Below are 20,162 nucleotides of genomic sequence, written 5' to 3' on the forward strand. Positions count from 1 at the left end.
TACCTAGCTGGTACATTCTATAAAGACCACAGGAAGAAACTGAAGACATAATTATGACAAAGTTTTACAGTTTTGTTAATGAAATCCATGGCAATCACAATGGGAGAGTCTGAAAATGTGATACCACTATTTTACACTACCATGCAAAGTCAAAATAAACCCTCCCAATCTATTTCACCTCCATCTCCATCCAATCCAATTAATTTCTTACAGGGGCTGTGTTGGTCAATAAATGCCGGAGCCCATTTTAGTTAAAAATAAAGCGTTACTCTACCTGGTCTTGGGGTAGCTTTAGTAGGTCTAGGTGATGATGATTTCTTTCTGTGAATGACTGTGTGGCTAAATTCTTCTTTTAACAACTGGAATTTTGTTTTTAGAAACACAGAAGATATTGTTTATTTTACAAATAGGAAGTATGACCAAAATCTTGAAGATACAGAACAAGATTCCATTTATTATTAGTATTATTATTTTCCGTTATGCAACTCTTGTTATGATTAAATCTTTCAGTTTTTAAAGCAGCTTTTAGTTTTGTAATTAATAATTCAGGGATGTTCATGGGAGCACATCATTCAATGTTAATTGCATTATGATATTTTGCAATAAAATATGAAATATGCCATTCCACTGCATTAGAACCTCTAGATAATATTAACATTTTTAGTTTAAAAAAGGACAATAAATAAAACTTACCTTAGATCTATTGAAAGTAATTTACAGTTAAATAAAATTTAATAGAACAAAATCTTACCTCAGGGCTTAGGTATTTTCTGATACGCTTTTCTAAGAATGGCTTTTTTAATATTGAATTGATGGATGGTCGATCGCGGGGATTAACTTTAAACAGCTGAGCCAACAAGATCCGCATGTCATAAGTATATCGGGGATGTATCGGAGCATAGCGACCTCTGCAGATCTTCACCACTAACTGATGCAAATTACTGCCCTCAAACTGCAGAAAAAAAGCATTTACTGAAATCTTTCCTAAAAACATGACAAACATCAGTATAAAAAATACCAATTTGCTCAGCTGTTATGCATTATTAGACACATACCTTGATGTGTTCATTCTTAAATCACTTCAGTTTTTATTCTCTCTTACATCCCAACACCAGAAAGCACAGTTATTCAGAAAAAACAGGTTTTAGTGATAACAGGTATACCAAAAACAAACAAAAAATAAACCAAACAGCAAATCCATTGCTTGCACGTTTGGTGATATCAATTCAATAGAGGAAAGTGCTTGGTCCAGCTCGCCACCTGCTCTTGCTGCCTGTGGTTTTCCCAGCCGCACTTACTTTCTGTGGTCCATTCGATCTAATTGGCCTGGTTGCTGCAGCCATCCTGCAAAGCAGAATGATCCATGAAGGGCAACCATACCTCAAATGGCAGACTCCAAGGACCTGCCTTCTGACCACTGCAGCAGCCTTTTACATCTTGCCAGCCTTTGAACAATTTCTAAATGTCTCTGAAGATCAGAGACACTAGAAACTGTTTAAATGGACTTAAATAATTGTAAAGTAAGCACAAGTAAAATACATTTACTGAAAACACCTTTAAATCCTAAAAATTAATTTAAAACATTGACATTAAAAAAAAGGAAAATAAACCACTTGGCCTCACTTAATTTTTCAATCAATGTCAGCAACCCATTCAGACCAATGGAGTGACATTACATTATGCCAGTCATCCATGGCATAACGCTATGGGGTCAGATGTGGAGTCCATCTGGCCCCCTTAGTTGAGGATACCTGGGCTTTGCCCCTGGACTCAGTGCTGAATCCAGTGGTAAAGTAGAGATTAGATGTGCCAAGATCAGACCTTCAGCACATTTCTCCTTGCTGCAATGCATAAGTAGGCAAGTTAGAAACAGCCCAGCCATGCACTGAAGTTAACAGCTAAAATCAATTGGCTCTGAGCCAAAATATATGAGATCAAAATTGCATACTTTACACAAAAAAGTTTATTCATGGGATATGGATGTCACACGAAAGTACAGTATTTGTTGAGGTAATGTTTAATTCTCTCAGGAAAGTGATTGTGTATCTTGAGTTGTGAGGGTATGTGTAGTGAAAATATTTTAACAGTTCTGTTAGATAGTGTACAAAGATTTAGGTGCCCAACTATATTCAGCTTGTATAATCTGGGAAATTATTTAAACACTACCTTATTTCATGAAGGTGGGAAGCATTAGAATATCATATTTAAATGTACATGTTTGGCATTTATATTCTTGAATTGGCACACTGGCTATTTAATATTCAAAGCTGCACATAAATATGCACCCTTGCTATTAATTCTGATAACCACAGTACTTACTGGATGACTCAGAGTGGATAACTCATATAGGACACATCCAAGAGACCAAATATCACTATAAAAATCAAAAATAATTTCACAAACAGTGAGAGAACTAATAGATACAAAAGATTATACTGAAACATAAATATAATTGTGTTCAGATTCTTTTGATTCACTACAAAAGATTTCCATATAATTGTATTGTTATTCCAACAAAGATTCTTACATGGTTTGACTTCACTACAATATACATTTTAACGTATTGTATTTGAATTCGTGAAAGCTTTGATCATCATAATGTCACATTAGCCCTGCCTCTGACATACATTCTATTTAATTATTTGCCACCAATCTAACAAAATAACTTTACAATCACACAAAGTTGTCTCATTCTTTATTTCAGTTTCTGCCTAAACTCTTTGAATGTTACACTTTGATTTTAGTAGGTTCTATATAAATCCAAAATATTTTCATTCGGCATTATGTGATCAAGTTCTCGGTAAGTGAGTGCGACAAGGTGTATCCTCTCTGACTAGCAGTTAAGAGCCAAGGGGATGCTCAGCTTCCATGGACGATACTTCAGCAACCCTCAACTACGGCCAAGGACTAGAGCTTATCAGTCTGTCCTGGTGATACAGACAGGGTGAGGTGGCACAAAAGCACAGCTAGTGGAGCTGCTACCTTACAGCTGTGATGCTACCTGTGTGGAGTTTGCAGGGTTTGGAGACTGTGGGTTTCCACCAGGTGCTCCAGTTTCATTCCAAGTCCCAAAGCCAGGTGCAGCAAGTAATTAGGAAGGCAAATGGTATGTTGGTCTCTAATACAAAAGAACTTAAGTACTGGAGGAATGACATATTACTACAGAACCTTGATGAGACAGCGGCTGAAGTTTTGGTTTCCTTACCTAAAGAAAGATTCTACCTGCCATAAAGTCAATGCAGTGAAAATTTACTAGACAGGTACCAAAGGTGGCCTATTTGTTATATGAGGAAGGATTGAGTAGATTCTGGATGTACACCAGGGATGTACAATCCCTTTACACCTCCATCCCACATCAGGAGAATCTGTTTCCACCTGTCACCTACCAGCCTTTGTCTCCAAACTATTCCCTCCCCCTTCCCCACTCTCAGCCCCACCTGGCTCCATCTGCCTATCATCCCCCACCTCACCTCTCCTTCTCTCCTCTTTATACTATCTTCCCTCTACGCTCTCAGTCCCGATACAGGGTCTCGACTCAAATTGTTGACCATCCCATTGCCTCCACAGATGCTGCCTGACCTGCTGAGGTTCTCCAGCTGTTTGTTTTTTTGCTCCATATTCCAGCATCTGCAGTTTCTTGTGTCTCTAGAATCAGGGATTGGCTATTTAAAGGCTGAGACGACAAGAAATTTTTTCTCATTGAGGGTGGTGAATCTTTGGAATTCTCTACTCTGGAAGGCTGTGGAGGTTCAGTAATTGAGTTCGTTCAGAAAAAAAATTGATAGATTCCTGGATATTAAGGGAATCAAGAGATATGTAGATAACACACTGATGCAGATCAGCTATGATCCTGAAGGATGGCCGAGAAGGCTTACAGAGCCAGATGATCTACTCCTGCTCTTATCTCTTAAGTTCTTATTGTTTGAGTTTAAATTAGTCCTCTCTCCAGCCTGTAATTGATGAACCTTCCAATATTGTAGAGGGATCTGAACTGCAGTAAATTTTTGCAATCTTCATTGACTGGATTTAAATGAATGAGTGCTGAACCAAATTTAGACCCTAAAATTGTTAGAACTCTCCGTAAGCATAAAGTGATACCGACAGCAGGACAAATTCAAAATACTTACGTTTTATTGTTGTATGGTCGACTTTCACATATTTCAGGAGATAAATAGTATGGTGTTCCGATACGTGTATGTGCTAACTCCATGGTACTACAAGAACAATATGAAATACAAGCAAACCAAAACGGGAAATACTAGCAACACAATTATATGATGCAACATAAATAATTTGATACTTTTGAACCACTTTGAGCTGTAGATACATTTTAATGTAAAACCACTCTAAAGAATAAAACAATTTAACTAGTAGCTTAATCCACTAAAACACAACATATTCAAATAGTGGCAAACTATTAGATGGCTTACAGCTACATTACAATCAATGATGTCTGTAACACCTTTCCATAGACGATGAGGTTACAAACACCTGTATTTACACTCACTCCAAATTCCATTTTTTCTCAAGAACCTCCACCTAGGACTGTGACATCTTCTATCAAAAGTTTGGAATCTTTTGGCCCCAGATAACTTTGCTTTTAATTTTTTCAGCTGTATAAGACTTTGGTTCAGCTGTATTAAACCTTGGTGCAGCTGTATAAAACTTTGGTTAAGCCACATTCAGAATATTGTGTGCAGTTCTGGTCACCGCATTATAGAAAAGATGTAGAGGCTTTGGAGAGCGTGCCGAAGAGGTTCACCAGGATGTTGCCTAGATTTCAGAGTGTTAGCTCTAAGGAGAGGTTGGACAAACTTGGATTGTTTTTCTGGAGGCTGAGGGGCAACCTGATATAAGGGTATAAAATTATAAGGGACATAGATAGGGGGGATAATCTTTTCTCCAGGGTTGACATGTCAAATACTAGAGGGCATTGGTTTAAGGTGAGAGGGAGAAAGTTTAAAAGGAGATGCGTGGGGCAAGATTTGTTTTTATCTAGAGAGAGTGGTAGGTGCCTGGAACGGGCTTCCAGGGCGGTGGTGGAAACCGATATGATAGCAGTGTTTAAAAGGCTTTAAACAGATATGTGAACAGGCAGGGAATGGAGGGATATAGACCATGTGCAGGCAGATAGGTTTAGTTTAATTGGCATCATGGTGGGCCGAAGAGCCTGTTCCTGTGCTATACTGTTCTATGTTCAACAGCAAAATATAATACAAGGAAATCAGATGTCAATTCCTGGTCCAGAAAACTCTTATTACACCAGCTATATACAGGAAGTAGTATTTCTTAAATGCCCAGAAAGAGAAATTCATGGATAGTACTAAAAACTGCACAAGTTTCAGCTGCTGGTTTACTTGCCTCCTGCACGTTCAGCTCCACAATGGTACAGAATATGTCAGAGTAAGTACGACAACGGCCTAATACTCTTGCCTTTGTTTAGTAGTGACCAAAGATGGAATTCTTCCCATACAGTCTGCCGGGTGGAGATACTCCTGGCAATTCTAGTATTTGGACCCAGTGACAATGTGTCAGACAGGGGACATTGTGTGGCAATGATAGTGATGACATAGAGGTGATGGTGTACCTGTGAACTAGCTCAGCCTTTCCTTCGTGGTGGTGAAGGTTCTGGGTTGGGAGATCCTTCTAAAGCATTGATGATGACTTGATCCATTGAACTTTATAGGTAGTGTACACTGCAGTCACGTGCCACTTCCCAGCAATGGAAGATGTACATGTTTAATCTGGAGGATGAATGGAATGGATCACTTTCTCCTGGGTGACGGTGAACTTTTTGAGGGCTGCTGCAGCTTCACTCACCCAGGCTGGTGGAGAATATTCTTTCCCACTTCTGACACGTGATTTATATTCACTGGACAGGTTTTGGTGAGCCTAATGATGTTCAACTCATTGCCAAATACCCAAGCTCTGACATCTCTATCAGTCATGGCATTTAAGTGATTGATCCAGTTGAGTTTTTGGTCATTGATGATTTCCATGGGACGTTGATGGTGGGGATTTGCTGATGATAAGACCATTGAATCTTAATTAGAGCTGTTTTATCACTCCATTAGCAGCGATGGTCATCATCTGGCATTTAGTGGCATGAATATTACTTCCTGCTTAATAGTCTGAGCTTGAAAGTTGTCTAGGTCCTGCTGCATGCAGGTAAAGATCCTTTCTTCTTGTGAGGAATTGTAATTGGAGCTAATGACAATTGATGGGTGGAGATTAGTTTAACAGTTATATAGGAACATCTTGGCAATAGAAGTAGCTAGTTCTTGTGCCAAATTCCTCGGAGCTACAGTTGAGATATTGTCTGGACCCGCAGACATTTGCCATTTTTGAAACAGTGTGTGCGTACGTATGTGTGTTTGAATGAGTGTGTGGATGAACTGGGAATGAGTGGGGTGTGCTCAGGAAGAGACTCCCAGAGCTTCTCCCTGTTAGTCGTTTAATTACCCACCACTATTTCTGACTAGATATGGTAGGACAACAATAGCAATGACATAAGTTGATGTTTGTGGGGGTAGCTGTACTGTTTATTGGATACTGGTTCCACTGTTTAGCATGCAGGCTGTTCTGTGTTGTACCTTCACCAAATTGGAAGCTCTGCTTCACGTATGCCTAGTGCTGCTCTAACTAATAATGACGAATAATGGAAAATTTGAGGAGTATCAACATGCTTCTGATCACAGAGGTTGTTTTTGCATCGTAAAAAACAAAATAATTCAAATACATCATATTTGTGATCAACAGAGGTGTTATTGGTTAGTGTGTCCAAATTTGCATAATGTATTTTTATTACAATTAATACAATTAATTTATGGCAATGATTTTTTTAACATGGTAACAATTCAATGTTAGACTTTGTGGGAGGAATAGCACTAGAGTCTGCAATCAAACGTTCTAGAAATGTTGCTAAGCAACAGAATAAATATCAGTCTTTAGCTGAGGAACATTTTCTTGTTATTGAAAATTATGATGCACTGTCTTTAATAGACCACTGCCTAATGGGTTCAAAAATAAAATTAAAAGCTCATATTTTGGTTTGTATATTTTGTAGACATTTTGAATTCCAGAAGACCCACCAGACTATGGCGAATAAATCTGCAGCATTTGGTAATGAGTATAAAACAGTTTCTACAATATTTTATCTGCAATGCACAGCAAGATGAAAATTTGCCTCAGAATCTCAGAGCTTTTTCCCACTACATTACTGATTTAGAAAAAAAACCTGTCTTCCAAGTGGTTGTCAAATGGAATTGAAAGGGCACCTGATTCTTTGCCATTTTAGTTAAATGCCATTTTAAATTACTTCTTGTGTAGGCCTATGGACCTTATGTCTTGCTTCTATATTTGAATTATTAATAATTTTTAATACTTTACAAATCTGATTTAGCTTTAATATTTTTTCCATTCAATAACATTAAACTAAACTGATAATCCTATGTACATTTTAAGAATCAAGATCCTGCAATGGGGATTAAATCTGAACCATTGCTACATTATTTTTCTGCGACAATAAGCAAAATATGCAAATTTATTATAAGAGATGCAGTTCTCTTATACTGGTGGTTGTCATAGCATCAATAAATCATACAGACTTGCGTAAAAGCTGCTTTTGTTATTTGAAAGAACACTTGTCTTTTGTCTTTAACAGTACAATTTCCTCATCCTCAGCCCTTCTTAACTCACTTACAATTATTTGCGAAATCAACTTCCACCACTTTGTTAGGAGGAACATTCCAGATTCTGACAATGTTCTGAATTAAAATAATTCTCCTCACCTATCTTCTAACTCATTTGGTAATGATTTTAAATCTATAACCTCTGGTTATTGACTCATTCATTGGAGGGAATAGTTTTTCTCTATTTGCATCAAAACCTCCTGTCAACCTGTTGAGTTAGCTCTTAACATACCTGATTGAATGTTTTCAACTTCCCTTCATAATTGAAGGCCATGGTACATCTTGGTTAACCTTCCCCTGTACTCATTGCATCAGATTTTTTGTATAAGAAAACTGTAATCTTAAAGACAACTTACTTGTTCAACATGCGTGCTATTCCAAAGTCTCCTAGTTTTGCAGTTTTTCCATTATTACAAAGAAAAATGTTCTAAAGAATAAAAATATAATTTTATTTTTCCATAAAAATATCCTGACAAAGACAGCTCATTCACTATCTGATTATGACCATTTTTCTAGTGTACAAAACTAATGTTTAAATTCCAGAAAAGAAATTCAGCAGGCTCTATTTCCTTTTCCAAATGCCAGTCAATATCACAAACTCATACTTGAAGAAAAGAAGGAACACAAAGTTACTTGCACTATGGTTTATTTCATTAGAATCAAATGGAAAGGTTTCAAAACACCAGTGGTGAAAAGAGGTAATGAAAAAATAGTCAGGAGGGGCCATTCGAACATTTTCCTGGGCCACTCTTACTAACTTATTGGTGACTATTGCACTTGGTAAGGAAATCTGTTGACCCAAAAAAAGGGAGTAGCAAGTAGTTTCAGACAGAATAAGAGTAGACAGGTAAGAAACTCACAGGAATTCAGATAAATTTAGGATAGCAGAAATTTCTGCTACTCTTATTAGATTAATAATAAGCTGAGAGTGGCACAACACAAAGGCTCCTGGAAGGGGTTTTACTTGAAGTATTCACATTTATTAATTTGAAATCTGATACTTGCTGAAAACATCAGAATTATTACAATGAGATTTATAGGTACCGTTTCAATATGAATATTTCAAGTATATTTAATCTTGATAGATGCTTGGCATAACATCAATATTTAGAATCATAAAACATTTTGGAGGTAAAATTTTCTGGACAAAAGTAAAGAAGTGCAGCCATACTTCCAAAAGGATTGAACGCATCGGGTTATCATTTTGTACCTGTTGAACTTTACCTGTGTTTTGATGTCCCGATGAAGGATCTTCCTATCATGAATATGCTTCAGTCCCAAGCAAATTTGTACAAACCAGTCCAAGACCTAATAAAAAGATTAGGGAAGTACCAGCCATATAGTTTTGACATTTAAAACATATGGACATCCAATGGTGAAAACCTAATAGATGCCCTTTTAACATTTCCCCCACTTTCCTCCCCTGTACCCACCTCCTCTCCCCTGCACCAGTCAAAATTTGAAAACTTAACATTCTGGATCCAACCTGTCACATTCTCAGCCCGCCTCATGTGGCGTCAGTGAGGTTCCAAACTTGGGGAAAATGGGAGTCTAAACATCCCAATTAAAGTTGTGACTTATTGGCCATACTGATACGGGAATGCAACATTTATTTCAGTCCAGCAGCAGAGTCAAGGCAGCCAAGGTTAGCCTTGTAAAATGACTTTCTCGCAGCTAGTAGAGTTCCTGCCTTACAGTGGCCACGGTTCAATCCTGACCTCCGTGTGCAGTTTGAACATTCTCCAAAACACTGCCTGGGTTTCCTCCAGGTGTTCCACTTTCCTCTCACATCCCAAAATTATGCAGGTTGGTAGGTCAATTGGCCACTGTAAATTACCCCTAGTGTGTAGATGAGTGATAGAATCTGGGGAAGGGGAGCTGATGGGAATGTGAGGAAAATAAAATAGGTTAAGGTAAGATTGGTATAAAAATGGTTGGTGCAGATTGGTGGGCTGAAGGGCCTCTTTCTGTACTGTACTATATATGACCCAATGAGGATACCTTGTGAGCTTGGCACTCCCCAGTTGTCATGGAACTCTGCCCACCACATGAGTCTTCTTTCTTCCTCACCCTACCCCCCCCCCCCCACACTGATAACCTACGTCCTCTGCTTTAATTGTGGGCTGACCCACAGACCTCTGGTGCTAAATGACAGCACCTCCAGATGTCAGGTGGGACTCATGGACCTCTGTTTAAGTGGAAGCCAGCTTGTGGGATAGGTGGGGTATCTAAGCTATCTGGCTTTGCTGTGCTCTTTGAGTAAGCACAGTACCAGTCCTCCTTTTAAAATCAGGCTCATCATTCCCCCTATCAGCTGAACAAGCCAGATAATCTGCACACCACAGATGTTGAATAATGAAGTGCTGAAAATGATTCAGTATATCAGGCAGCATCAGTGCAGACAGAAAGAGAGTTAATATTTCAAGTCAGCAACCCTTCATCAGAATTGGAAAATACCTGAGTAGACTTATAGGGTACATGGGCATAAATCTTGTGTGCAATTCTAGACGTGGGGAAAATAAAATGGGTTAAAGTGGGATTGGTGTAAAAAAATGGGTGTTTGATGGTTGGTGCAGATTGGTGGGCTCAAGGGCCTCTTTCTGTTGTCACGAACCAGCAACAAAAGAAACACACTGAGCATGATTCAGTGTTAAAAACTATTTTATTAATTACTACTTATGATAATACGTAAAATAAAAGTAAAGATGTTAGTATGTTAGAATTCAAAAATGTTAAACCGTGAACGTTAACCCCTAAAACTAAACTCTTCGTGTGTGTGTGGCAAAGTCCCAAACTCCAAGTTCAGGAATGGTTCTTAAAGTTCAGTTCCGCAAGCCATAAGGTGAAACATTAGCAAAGGCTTCTTCAACAACCACCGTTGTCTGAAGGTAAGACGTAGATGTAGAGAACATAGGGAGACTAAATACGAAATCCAAATGTTCCACGATGGAACCCAAACGACACTTCAGTGTTTACTCGGTAGTGAATTCCTCACCCCGAAAAGCATCCGAATCGTGGTCGTCCACACAAATACCTGTTTCCTTCTACAGGTCAGCAACAAAGTGAACTCCACCGGATTACTTCCAATTTCCATGCATAGATTTCAGTGGCAGACACAGTTATTGTTTCCCATCCATCGATAGAGAAAACTAGCAGGCTAGTGTCTCTCTCCCTTCTCTCTCTCTCTTCTTCTTCTTCTGACTTCTTCAACAACGTCATTACGTCCTTTATCTTCTATTGACGTAAGCACGCCACACACACACACACACACACACACACACTCTATCTTAAAGGGACATTCACTGAGTCCGTAACACCTCCCACCTAAAAAGAATTTTTCCCAAGAAAAATTTAACCGCGCATACAGTTAGTAATGTTAATAATTATCATTCTACACAACTACAGACTAACAGATTAGTACAGATACATGTTTCCCATTTAACATCGGGAAAGACAATCGGCAATCACATTATCTTTGCCTTTAATGTGAGTTATCATGAGATCAAACTCTTGCAAAATTAAACTCCGGTTTAACAGCCTTCTGTTCTTGTTTTTGACTCGGCTCAGAAACACCAATGGGTTATGATCTGTATACACAGTCAATGGTTTCTGAGCGGTGCAAACATATACACTGAAATGTTGCAAGGCTAAAACAAGCGACAGTAATTCTTTCTCTATAGTGGAATAATTCTTTTGGTGCTCATTAAATTTCTTTGAAAAGTAAGCTACAGGATGGTCAATATCATCAATGTCACCCTTCTGCAACAACACAGCTCCTGCAGCTTCATCACTGGCATCTACGGCTAATGAAAATGGCTTTTCAAAGTCAGGTGTTTTGAGCACAGGATGGTAGCATAAAATGGCTTTCAGCTTCTCAAATGCTTCTTGACAAGAATCTGTCCAAACAAACTTTACTCCCTTCTTCAGAAGATTAGTTAAGGGAAGAGCAATATCAGCAAAATTTTTACAAAATTTTCGATAATATCCAACCATTCCCAAAAATCTTCTAACAGTCCTCGTACCTGTGGGAATAGGGAACTCAGATATTGCTTGAACTTTTGCCTGAACAGGAGCTTGCTTGCCTTGACCTACAACATAACCAAGATACGTCACAGTGGCATGGCCAAATTCACTTTTAGCCAAGTTAACTGTAAGGTTAGCTTCGGAAAGTCTTTCAAACAACCTTTCTAACGCAGAGATGTGATCCTCCCATGTATCATTCCCAGTCACTAAGTCATCAATGTAGGCATCTGTATGTTTTAACCCATGAATCACCGAATTAATCATTCTTTGAAATGTTGCCGGAGCATTTTTCATTCCAAATGGCAAAACATTGTATTCATACAATCCAGAAGGGGTTACAAAGGCAGAAATCTCCCTTCCTCTATCTGTTAATGGAACACACCAGTACCCTTTTAATAGGTCAATCTTTGTAAGAAATTTTGCCTTTCCCACTCTATCTATGCAATCATCCACCCTAGGAATAGGGTAAGCATCTGACTTTGTTACAGCATTCACTTTCCTGTAATCTGTGCAAAATCTAACAGTTCCATCAGGTTTAGGTACAATAACACAGGGTGAACTCCAGTTTGAAGTAGAATGTCTAATAATATCATTTTCCAACATGTATTTGATCTCCTGATCAACAAGTTTACTTTTTTCCACATTCATTCGATATGGGTGTTGTTTGATTGGTTTTGCATCCCCAGCATCAACATTATGGGTAATTATCGATGTTCTGTTTGGAACATCTGGGAACAGATTTTTAAATTTTTAAATTAATTCTCTCATCTGTTGTTTTTGTGAAACTTGTAAATGGTCCAACTTTGTTTCAAGGTTCTCCAGGATATTTTGGTTTTTTAGTTTCAATGGAACAATATTTGGTCTAAATTGGCCTTCCTCAACATCCACATCAGGCATTCTAGAAACAACCTTTACATCACCCACCAAGGCCACAACTGAATCCCTCTCATAATAAGGCTTTAGCATGTTTACATGACAGAGTTGTGTTTTCTTGCGTCTATCTGGTGTTTTGATTATATATGTTAAATCAGTCACTCGAGATTCAATAACATAAGGTCCAGAAAAACGAGATTGCAATGGATTATTTTGGCTAGGGAAAAATACCAACACCTTTTGCCCCACTGCGAATGTCCTAGGCTGAGCACGTCTATCGAAACATGTCTTCATTCTTATCTGGCTGGTTTTCAAATTCTCTTTCGCTAGCTGGCAGACTCTCTCCAACCGAGTTTTAAATTTTTGGACATAGTCCAACAGACTCAAGTGCACTTCTTCATTAACCCATTGCTCTCTTAACAACTCCAAAGGTCCTCTCACCCTATGTCCAAATACAAGCTCAAACTGACTAAATCCTACTGACTCTTGGATTGATTCTCTAATGGCAAACAAAAGTAAATGAACGCCTTCGTCCCAATCCTTTGTGTTTTCAAAGCAATAAGTCTTCAGCATATTTTTGAGAGTAGAATGAAATCTCTCCAGAGCTCCTTGAGATTCTGGGTGATATGCAGATGATACAATCTGCTTTGCTCCCAGCTCATAGACTAGTTGTTGAAAAAAATGTGACGTAAAATTACTACCTTGATCAGATTGGATTTCTTTTGGACATGAGGAGGTCTCCATTTCCTCATTAACACTCCATTTTTGACATAATATCCAACTGGCACTTTTTCAATCTCCTCACATGAGAGTGCTTTTTCTTTCAATTCTGTCAACTCAGGGTCCTTTGTCTGTTCCACTATAAATTCCTTCCTCGACAAAGACAAATCTTTAAATTCAGGCTCACTATAAGGATGTTGATTCTCTAGTGAAGACAGAAACGTCTCAGACAAGGCATCATAATTTTCTTCCTGTTTAGGACCGTCACAGGGAACCACATCAGGCTGCACAGGACTGTCGGCCTAGGCTAATTCTTTAGCTCTAGCTCGAGTCACCGCACATGATGGGTAAACATCTGGATCATTCTCAGACTCATCGATCCTTGGTTTGGTCGTTAACCGTACCACAGGAACAATTTCTCCATCCGCAAGGTCATTTCCCAATAACAAAGAAACTCCTTCCACTGGCAAACTAGGTCTTATCCCTATCTCGACTGGTCCTTCTACGAACTTTGACTTTAAAATCACCTTATGCAAAGGGACAGACATGGTGTCACCTGTAACGCCTCGCACTAGATTTACCTCACCAGTGTCAGTTTCTTCACCAAAATTTAAAACACTGTCCAACAAGAGAGATTGACAAGCCCCAGTAACTCTAAGAATTTTCACTGGCACCTGGGGTGACCCATCATTCAGTGAAACAAAACCCTCTGATACATAAGAACGGAATTCCTTTCTCACCTCCTCCAACTTTTCCACTTTTACCTCTTGCAAGGACTGATCTTTAACTGCATCTCCTAAACCTTTTTGATTTTTAATTGCCTGAAAGCAAGCATTGGGCACAGCTTCCTTCCTTTTTTTCAAAAGGGCACAATTAGATATCACATGGCCAGGTTTCTTACAGTAATAACAAGTACGCTCAACAGGCGTCTCCAGCCCTGGCTTCTTTTCATCCTTCCCTTTTTGATTACCTCCCAATTTAATCTCCGGTTTACCTGGATTGTCCCTATAACTCTTTTGAAAGGTTTTAGGTTGTCCCCATTTGGATTTATGGGTTAAAGCATAATCATCTGCGAACCTAGCAGTTTCTTGTAAAGTTTCCACCTCCTTTTCATTTAAATATGTTGTTAATTCAGCTGGAACACATCTTTTAAAGTCTTCTATTAATATCAATTCTTTCACTTTATCAAAATCCCCATCTGCATTTTTAGCCATACACCATCGTTCAAAACATATTCTCTTTCCATTGGCAAATTCCATATAAGTTTGATCTGCAGATTTCCTCAAGTCTCTAAATTTTTGTCTATAAGCTTCAGGTACCAATTCATAGGCTTTTAACACGGCTTGTTTTACCTTGGTATAATCAGCTGCATCCTCAACAGACAAAGCAGAATAAGCTTTTTGAGCTTTACCTTTAATTACACTCTGTAACATAAGAGCCCATCCTTCCTTTGGCTAGTTTGAACTCACAGCAACCTTTTCAAAATGTTGGAAATACTGATCAACCTGATCTTCCTCAAAAGGAGGGACTAATCGAACCTCCCTGCTGGCTAAAAACCCATCATCAGAATCAAATTCCAAACTCTTTCGCTTCATTTTTAACTCATGCTGCCTCTGTTTTTCCTTCTCCTCTCTATCCAACTCCATCCTCCTCAATTCCATCTGCTTCATTGCGAGATCAGCCTCTATCTTCATCCGAGTTAGCTCTCGTTCAGCCTCTATCTTTAACCAGGTTTGCTCTCATTCAGCCTCTAATTTCTTTTGTTCGGCCTCTATCTTTAACTGTCCCAACTCGAACTTTATTCGTGTTTGTTCTAACTCCATCTTTGCTATCTGCACCTGGCTAACAGGAATCTCTGACTCACTCCCAGAAAACTCTTCTAACTGTTCTAATTCTTCCTCCTCCAGATCCTCCAACTCCACTGGTTGAGAAGTCATATCAGAAATCACTGGTTTACTCTCAGGAAACTCAACTACCTCACTCAACTCAAACACTTCCTTCTCCAAATAATAGTCAACTATCATTCTATGAATAACTGCTTTTCTCATAGACTGCTTTACTGCTGTAAGGTTTAGCCTTGTAGCAATCTTTACCAAATCATCCTTTTCCGCCACCTCCAATCCCTTTAGGGTTGGTGACTCCAAAAATGCCTTAATATCCATTGCTGCTGGTTTCCACACACACAAGCCAATTAAAAAGAATTTATCAGACCTCCCTCAAAAATCTTTGGATTGAATCCCGAACGAATCTCGTCAATCTGGGGAACGATCCCAGACGACACTCGTTAATCTTTGGGCTGGATCCCGGACGAGCCCCCAATTTTGTCACGAACCAGCAACAAAAGAAACACACTGAGCATGATTCAGTGTTTAAAAACTATTTAATTAATTATTACTTATGATAATACGTAAAATAAAAGTAAAAATGTTAGTATTGTGGTGACTCACCGTCTAGTCGGGCGAACTGGCTCGGCAGTCGGGTCGCGCGGTGTTGGAGCGACGAGGCCCAAGATGGCGGCGGGCCTCGTCTTTCCGAGCGACGGGGAGAACCCGCACGCGGGAAAGTCCTGATGACGTAGGACTTACGTCATTACTGGTTGTTTTGGGCGGGAACATTCTCCCTTAAAGGGCCCGCGCAAGGCGGGAAAAAAAAACAGTTCTGTTTGGCAATCCTCCGAGTAGAGTCTTGTTTTATTCCGCGGTAGCAACCGCTACATTGGTGACCCCAACGGTCCAAACGGCTTTTGGACCCGCGAAATGGACGACAGCGCAGCAGCCAACGCAGTGGCCCTCAAGCTGCCCACCTTTTGGACACTTCGGCCCAGCGTCTGGTTTGACCAGGCCGAAGCGCAATTCCACCTTCGGCAGATCACCTCCGACTCCACGAAGTACTACCATGTGGTTAGCTCTCTGGACCAGGAGACAGCCGCCCAGGTTGGAGACTTCATCCAGTCACCTCCGGAGGAAGATAAGTACCCGGCTTTCAAAGACCTTTTGATCCGGACCTTTGGCCTCTCCCGTCGTGAGCGCGCCGCCCGCCTGCTTCATCTGGATGGCCTGGGGGACAGATCCCCATCCACCCTAATGAATGAGATGCTGGCATTGGCCGAGGGTCACAAGCCATGCCTGATGTTCGAACAGGCCTTCCTCGAACAGCACCCCGATGACATCCACTTGTTGTTAGCTGACGCCGACTTCAGCAACCCCCGTGAGGTGGCCGCCCGGGCAGATGTTCTGTGGAGGGCCAAGCGCGAGAGCAGTTCGTCTGTCAGTCAAATCACCAGGCCGCGAGCCCAACGCCCGCCTCGCCCGGCCCCAGCAACCGAGCAACCACGCCCCAGGAACGCAGACGACGACACGGGTGACCAGCTGTGCTTCTACCATCAGAGGTGGGGTGCGGAGGCCCGTCAATGCCGCCCACCTTGCAAGTTTCAGGGAAACGCCAGGGCCAGCCGCCGCTGATGGCAACGGCGGCTGGCCGCCGACAGAGCCTCCTATTCGTTCAGGACAAGAAATCTGGATGGCGTTTCCTCATTGATACTGGAGCGGAGGTCAGTATTTTGCCCCCGACAGGCCGTGACACTCGTGACAGGCCACCAGGTCCTCTACTCAATGCCGCCAACGGTACAACGATACGGTCTTTCGGCACCCGTACGCTTCAATTACACTTTGGCAGCAGCCGTTTTACCTGGACCTTTACCCTAGCCACCGTCGCCCGACCACTCCTAGGAGCCGATTTCCTTCGGGCCCACAACCTGTTAGTCGACCTGCGAAGGAAGCAGTTAGTCCACTCTAGCACTCTCCGGACCTATCCCCTGGGAGAAATCAGCCCAACAGCCCCGCGCCTGGACTCCATTTCCCTTTCTGGCGACGATTTCGCCAAGCTCTTAGCCGAATTCCCATCAATTTTGGCACTTTCGTTTACAAACTCTAGGCCCACACACGGGGTACGACACCACATCATTACCACAGGGCCACCCCTTCATGCCCGAGCACGACGATTACCTCCAGACAAGCTCCGCCTGGCAAAGGAAGAGTTCCGTCATATGGAGGAGCTGGGGATTGTTCGCAGGTCAGACAGCCCCTGGGCCTCCCCTCTGCACATGGTCCCCAAAGCCACCGGAGGGTGGAGGCCCTGCGGCGACTACCGCAGGCTGAATGACGCCACCACCCCGGACCGTTATCCCATCCCTCACATCCAGGACTTCGCAGTGAACTTACACGGGGCCCGCATCTTTTCCAAAGTGGACCTCGTTAGGGGATACCACCAAATCCCGGTCCATCCGGATGACGTCCCCAAAACTGCGATTATCACCCCATTCGGCCTGTTCGAATTCCTTCGGATGCCGTTCGGCCTTAAGAACACCGCGCAGACCTTCCAGCGGCTGATGGACGCGGTAGGCCGAGACCTGGACTTCGTGTTCACTTACTTGGACGACATACTGATCGCCAGCCGTAACCGCCAGGAACACCTTTCCCACCTCCGCCAGCTGTATTCCCGCCTCTGCGATTTCGGCCTCACGATCAACCCGTCCAAGTGCCAATTCGGACTTGACTCTATCGATTTCCTCGGCCACAAAATCACCAGCGACGGGGCAACACCCCTACCCGCCAAGGTGGATGCTATCTGCCATTTTGCCTGCCCCAACACAGTCAAAGGCCTACAGGAATTCCTTGGGATGGTCAACTTTTACCATCGTTTCATCCCTGCAGCAGCCCGTATCATGCGCCCTCTGTTCTCGCTGCTGGCTGGTAAGGGCAAGGACATCACCTGGACTGACGAGGCTGCGGCTGCTTTCATTAAGGCCAAAGACGCCCTGGCAGACGCCACGATGCTGGTACACCCCAGGACTGATGTCCTGACTGCCCTCACGGTAGACGCGTCCAACACCGCGGTGGGTGGGGTACTGGAACAGCTACTCGAAGGCCGCTGGCAACCCTTGGCATTTTTCAGCAAGCACCTTAGACCGCCCGAACTGAAGTACAGCGCTTTTGATCGGGAACTTCTAGCGCTGTATCTGGCGGTGCAGCATTTTCGATACTTTCTAGAAGGCAGGCCTTTCACCGCTTTCACCGATCATAAGCCTCTGTCCTTTGCCTTCTCCAAAGTCTCCGATCCCTGGTCAGCTCGTCAGCAGAGACATTTATCCTACATTTCCGAGTTCACAACTGACATCCAACATGTCTCCGGAAAGGATAATGTCGTTGCTGATGCACTTTCCAGACCAACCATCCACAACCTATCCTTGGGGTGTCGACTACACGGCCCTAGCTGACGCACAGCAAGCCGACGACGAACTGCCCAGCTACAGAACCGCAGTCTCGGGTCTGCAGCTCCGAGATTTCTTGGTTGGTCCAGGTCAGCGGACCCTACTTTGCGACGTTGCGACTGGTCAGCCCCGCCCTATAGTCCCTGCAGCCTGGCGGAGACGCGTTTTTGACTCGGTACATGGGTTGGCGCACCCGTCCATCAGATCTACTGTCCGACTGGTCGCCAGCAAGTTTGTCTGGCATGGCCTGCGCAAACAGGTCAGTGAGTGGGCCAGGACTTGTCCGCACTGCCAGATGTCAAAAATCCAGCGACACACCAAGGTCCCACCACAGCAGTTCGAGCCTACCCGTAGGAGGTTCGACCACATACACGTCGACCTCATGGGCCCTCTGCCGGTTTCAAGAGGAGCCCGGTACCTCCTTACCATCGTGGACTGGTTCACGAGGTGGCCTGAGGCAACCCCCCTGACTGACATCACCACTGATTCCTGCGCCCGGGCGCTGCTCACAAATTGGGTCTCACGTTTTGGCGTTCCAGCCCACATCACTTCAGACAGAGGCACCCAATTCACTTCCAGTCTCTGGGCTGCATTAACGAACCTGCTAGGGACGCAGCTGCACACCACCACGGCCTACCATCCTCAATCAAACGGGTTGGTGGAACGTTTTCACCGCCATCTGAAATCGGCCTTGATGGCCCGCCTGAAGGGTCCTAACTGGGTTGATGAGCTGCCTTGGGTCCTGCTCGGCATACGCACTGCCCCCAAAGAAGACCTCCGCACTTCGTCAGCTGAGCTTGTATACGGGGCGCCACTAGTTGTCCCCGGGGATTTCATACCTGCCCTTCGGGACCAAGGGGAACAACCCCCTGCAGTCCTACAAAGACTGCGCGAGAAGCTTGGCGACTTGGCCCCGATTCTCACCTCACGGCACGGTCAGGCCCCATCCTGCCAGCCCAAGGAACTACGGGACTGTAAGTTTGTTTTCGTTCGCAGGGGCACACCTCGGGCGCCATTGCAACGACCATACGAGGGACCGTTCCGAGTCATACGGAATAACGGATCCACTTTTATTTTGGACATTGGAGGCAGGGAACAGGTTTTCACGGCGGACCGCCTCAAACCGGCCCATATGGATCTGCAACAGCTGGTCGAGGTTGCCACGCCGCGACGCAGAGGCCGCCCCCCTAAGCGGCAGCTGGCACAGCCCACGGACCTTGGGGACTGTATCACCGGTTCTGGGGGGGGTTGTGTGGTGACTCACCGTCTAGTCGGGCGAACCGGCTCGGCAGTCGGGTCGCGCAGCGTCAGAGCGATGAGGCCCAAGATGGCGGCAGGCCTCGTCTTTCCGAGCGACAGGGAGAACCCGCGCGCGGGAAAGTCCTGATGACGTAGGACTTACGTCATTACCGGTTGTTTTGGGCGGGAACATTCTCCCTTAAAGGGCCCGCGCAAGGCGGGAAAAAAAAACAGTTCTGTTTGGCAATCCTCCGAGTAGAGTCTTGTTTTATTCCGCGGTAGCAACCGCTACAGTATGTTAGAATTCAAAAATGTTAAACCTTGAACGTTAACCCCTAAAACTAAAC

The 20,162-nt window shown here is 42.9% G+C and overlaps 1 protein-coding gene across 1 annotated transcript in view; it reads right to left on the reverse strand.

Moving 5' to 3' along the window:
• LOC127576138 (serine/threonine-protein kinase Nek5-like) overlaps positions 1-20,162 on the reverse strand; it is a 47,517-nt gene that overhangs the window by 20,085 nt on the left and 7,270 nt on the right. Inside the window, exons 5-10 of the mRNA XM_052026526.1 lie at positions 8,916-8,999; positions 8,048-8,118; positions 4,128-4,214; positions 2,320-2,374; positions 752-952; positions 275-359 (exon numbers count right to left, since the gene is read on the reverse strand). Of these exons, the coding sequence (XP_051882486.1) occupies positions 275-359; positions 752-952; positions 2,320-2,374; positions 4,128-4,214; positions 8,048-8,118; positions 8,916-8,999 (583 nt within the window). The remainder of the gene's footprint in view (positions 1-274; positions 360-751; positions 953-2,319; positions 2,375-4,127; positions 4,215-8,047; positions 8,119-8,915; positions 9,000-20,162) is intronic.

The sequence above is a fragment of the Pristis pectinata genome, chromosome 11 (genome assembly GCF_009764475.1).
Source record: "Pristis pectinata isolate sPriPec2 chromosome 11, sPriPec2.1.pri, whole genome shotgun sequence".
In the NCBI taxonomy this organism is placed as follows: domain Eukaryota; kingdom Metazoa; phylum Chordata; class Chondrichthyes; order Rhinopristiformes; family Pristidae; genus Pristis; species Pristis pectinata.